Source organism: Lithobates pipiens, unplaced genomic scaffold, assembly GCF_037356315.1.
Source record: "Lithobates pipiens isolate NorthernLeopardFrog02 unplaced genomic scaffold, aLitPip1_a1.2 Scaffold_18, whole genome shotgun sequence".
NCBI classification, from domain to species: Eukaryota; Metazoa; Chordata; class Amphibia; order Anura; family Ranidae; genus Lithobates; species Lithobates pipiens.
The window spans coordinates 608,018,499-608,022,591 of NW_027507758.1; the positions used below are offsets into that span (position 1 = coordinate 608,018,499).

General features: G+C 43.1%; 1 protein-coding gene across 1 annotated transcript; it reads left to right on the forward strand.

The window, feature by feature from the left end:
- The first annotated feature begins 300 nt into the window (after nt 1–300).
- Nucleotides 301–3,491, forward strand: LOC143989237 (tripartite motif-containing protein 75-like). Its single transcript, XM_077489303.1, has one exon. The coding sequence runs from the start codon at nt 339–341 to the stop codon at nt 2,145–2,147; it is 1,809 nt and encodes a 602-aa protein (XP_077345429.1). The 5' UTR covers nt 301–338; the 3' UTR covers nt 2,148–3,491.
- Nucleotides 3,492–4,093: the final 602 nt, after the last annotated feature.

A 4,093-nucleotide genomic window follows, 5' to 3' on the forward strand; every position in this document is an offset into this window, starting at 1 on the left:
AGGGTCATGTGTGCAGCTACAGTGGTTTGGAGCCCACCTATCCTCCCCACCCCCCTCTTATTTATAAACCCTGAAAAATTGGGTGATGGAATTATAATATCACTATAACTCATTGGTTCCCTGATTATTTCTCCCATTGTTCTGATTGCATTAGTGAATCCTTGGACGGTGTGTCCGGAAGAACTCTCCCCCCTCTCCACTACCTTTTCTTCTGCACACATACTGTAGATATTTAAGTAAATTTCCTTTTGACTCCCTCCCGCCCTCCGACTCCCTCCCTCCGACTCCCTCCCTCCTACACATCTACTTAGTTTTGTTTCTCTCTCCTGCAGTCAGCGATGGCGTTCTCTGATGCGAGGAAGGAGCTGGACTGTTCCATCTGTCTGAACATTTATACTAATCCTGTAATGCTAAAATGTGGGCACAGCTTCTGTCGGGACTGTATAGAAGGTGTTCTTGATACACAGAGGGAGTCTGGAGTTTATTTCTGTCCTGAATGCAGAGATGAGTCCCAGGAGCGACCTGAACTTAGCAGGAACATAACACTGCGCAACATAATGGAGAGTTTACAATCTACCGAGCCAGAGAAGAAAGAGGATAAGAGCCAGATCCTCTGTTTGTACTGTATTCACTCTCCTGTACCCGCTGTTAAATCCTGTCTGCATTGTGAAGCTTCTCTGTGTGATGACCATCTGAGAGTCCACAGCAAGTCATCCCAACATGTCCTATCTGACCTCACCGCTCCCCAGAAGAACAGGAAATGCTCCGTCCATGAAAGGATCATGGAGTATTACTGCACCGAGGACTCGGCCTGTCTCTGCGGGTCCTGCAGGCTGCATGGAGACCATCAGGAACACCAGGTGGAGGCACTGGAGGAGGCCTTTGAGAAGAGGAAGGAGAACCTGACCAATGCTTTGCAGAGGTTGGTGAAAAAGAGAGAGGAGATGGAGGAAAGCATCAAGAGTCTGCAGAAGTACAAGAGAAAAGTACAAGACAATGCAGACGGTGTAACCAAGAGAGTCAGCACCATATTTAGAGACATCAGGAGACAACTGGACATCCTGGAGAGGAGAGTTCTTAAAGAGATAACTATGAAGGCAGAGAAAGTCTCATTCCCAGCCTCGGATTTAATCCAGGATCTGCAGATAAAGAAAGGCGAGCTGTCCGGGACGATGCGTCACATCGAGGAGATATATAACATGACGGATCCACTGACTTTCTTACAGGAATCAGACACAGGTGACTTGTGTGATACTGAGGATGAAGATGAGGAGGACAAAGAGAGACGTGATAAACTCCTTCATGGTGGGAGCGATATGGATGTGACTGAAATCTCACACACATTACATACAGGATTATCTGATATAATAACAGGGTTATATGGAACAATTATACCGAAACCTGCAGATATATTACTGGATTCAGACACTGCAAATAATTACCTAAACATCTCAGATGATAGGAAGATGGCACACAAGACAAATAAAGATCTGAATCGTCCTATTACACCAGAGAGATTTCAGGTCTACCGAGTCCAGACTGGTAGTGTTTTAGGGTCTAATCTAGATAGGAATGTTACTGTAAACAGGGAAGTAACAACTGGTCCGAGGTTTGGCAGTTTTATTAACCATAATACATTTGGGGGGTTCCATGGCCAACATGCACATATTGATGGTTTATTTGGCAGTGTCACTGCCAGGAATGAAGACATGAATGTTCCACAATACAAGGATGTGATATCTCCTCAGGTGTTGAGCAATCAGAGTTTCTCCTCAGGGAGACATTACTGGGATGTGAATGTTGGGGGATCATCACACTGGAGAGCCGGGATGTGTTACCCCAGTATAGCCAGGAAAGGAGAGGAGTCAGAGATTGGATGTAGTGAGAAGTCCTGGTGTCTGGAGAGGAACGGTGATGGGTTATTAGTGAAACATAACAAGCAATCAACCAATATAATGGCCAAAATTCCAATACACAGAATCAGGGTGTGTCTGGATTATAAGGAGGGGCGTCTCTCTTTTTACGAGTTAGATATTTCTATTCGACACCTCCACACCTTCACTGACATATTCACTGAGCCCCTCCATGCTGCATTATATGTAGGAGGAGGTTATATAAAGATTGATGAGCAGAAACGGGACATGTGACAGATCTGGCCATAGACTGGTGACATCACAGGGAGGCTGATTCTTATTGGTGGGACCTTCCATAGTATAAAGTAGTGGGCTTGGGCTCCCGCTGAGTTGCCTATCCTCCATATATCCATCCATAAAATTCTTCCATTGACAACTGATATGGTTATTGACTACACTTCCCAGCATGCCTCGTAACAACTGTGCAAATAGTTTGTTTAACCCCTAATGCCTGAATGTAATTTTGCAGTGTTGGCATGTGTTAGGAAACACTGCACATCTCATTATAACTAGTTGATATATCCAAGTGAATTATACTGCAATTTGCACAGGATAACTTGGGTGATAAATGTTAATGGATATCTCCTTTGTTTATTTTCTTACTTTAGCAAAGAAAAACTGCTCATAGACCCCTCCAAAGGTCCCCCCAAAAAAGTTTTAAATTGCCAGAAAATTACATTTACTTGTTGACTTCTTTCTTTTTTTGTTTTTTTCTTTAACACAGCTCATAGACCCCTCCAAAGATCCCCCAAAATACACAGCAAACCCTTCAAGGACCTTTGAAGGGGTCTCTGTGCTATATATATATATATATTTTTTTTTAAGTAGCCACCAAATTACATTTCATTTAAACTGCATAATTCATTTCTTTGTCACCTTTGTTGTAGTACATCCTACAGCAAGAATGACCAGATACTTTGAATATGGTAAGGCTTTGAAGGGGGAGCCACATGCAAAAAAAAAAAAAAAAAACATGCATGGGCGCCCCCCTAAAAAATTCCATACCAGACCCTTAATCCGAGCATGCAGCCTAGCTGGTCTAGAAACGTGGGGATGCGCATGTGTCCCCCCCCCCCCATGAATCATACCAGGCTACATGCCCCCAACCTAGGGGGGCTGGGGAATGCCTTGTGAGGGGGACCCCCTGGCCAAGCACCTTGGCCCTATATTAATGTGGACAAGGGCTTGTTCCCCACGACCCTGACACAGTGGTTGTGCGGGTCTATGGGTAGGGGCCTATTGAAATCTGAAAGCCCCCTTTAAAAATAAGGGAGCCCTTAGATACCACCCGCGGACAGGAATGATGAAGGAGTATGTAGTATCCCTTCCTATCCCCACAACAATGTGACCTAGAAACAAAAAGTCCTTTATTAACAAAAAAAAACAAAAAAAAAATCTCTAGTTGTAATCCAGCATAAGTCGCAATACTTCTACAATGTACTCTAATGTTTTATAATGATAACGTATTCCTAGTCTAATGTATCACTGTTATTAATTACCTGTACTTCTAATGTAATACAATGATAGAGTACTCCTAATCTAATCAATGTATCGCTGTTATAAAGTACTTCTAATGAACTCCTAGTCTAATGCAGGGCTTTTTTTTCTCAAACAATAGGTGCTGGAACTCAACAACGACCCACCAAAACCCCTCCACCCACACACATTAAATACCAGGATTGCATTACATACAGAGTGCAGAGTTCGGGGGGGGGGGGGTTACACACAGAGTGCAGAGTTCAGGGGAGGGGGGGGTTACACACAGAGTGCAGAGTTCGGGGTGGGGGGGGGTTACACACAGAGTGCAGAGCTGTCACTTTGAATCAAAGAGAGACTAGGTTGGGACTTTACATGAGACCAAGACACCAGTACATTGATCTCCATCCCCGATAGTATAAGATCAGGATGGGAGATAGGGGCAAGAGGGGCAATTGGGACTTCACTTGAAACAACACACTACGGCATAATGAGTCATTAACATAGGCTAAAAATGATAAATATTTATTAATACCCTATGGGAGCATAGTGTATTTGATGATACAAACATTGTAATTCATACATATATTATACAGTAAGACATAATATTATTAAATCACATTAATAATAAATAGTAGCATAATAAATAACGTAGCACCTGATCACTGATAACAACATAAACACTGCCCCCAACAACTAAATAG

What these genes read in the sequence shown, in the direction of transcription:
- LOC143989237 (XM_077489303.1), top strand. Translation starts at nt 339, where the DNA reads ATGGCGTTCTCTGATGCGAGGAAGGAGCTGGACTGTTCCATCTGTCTG.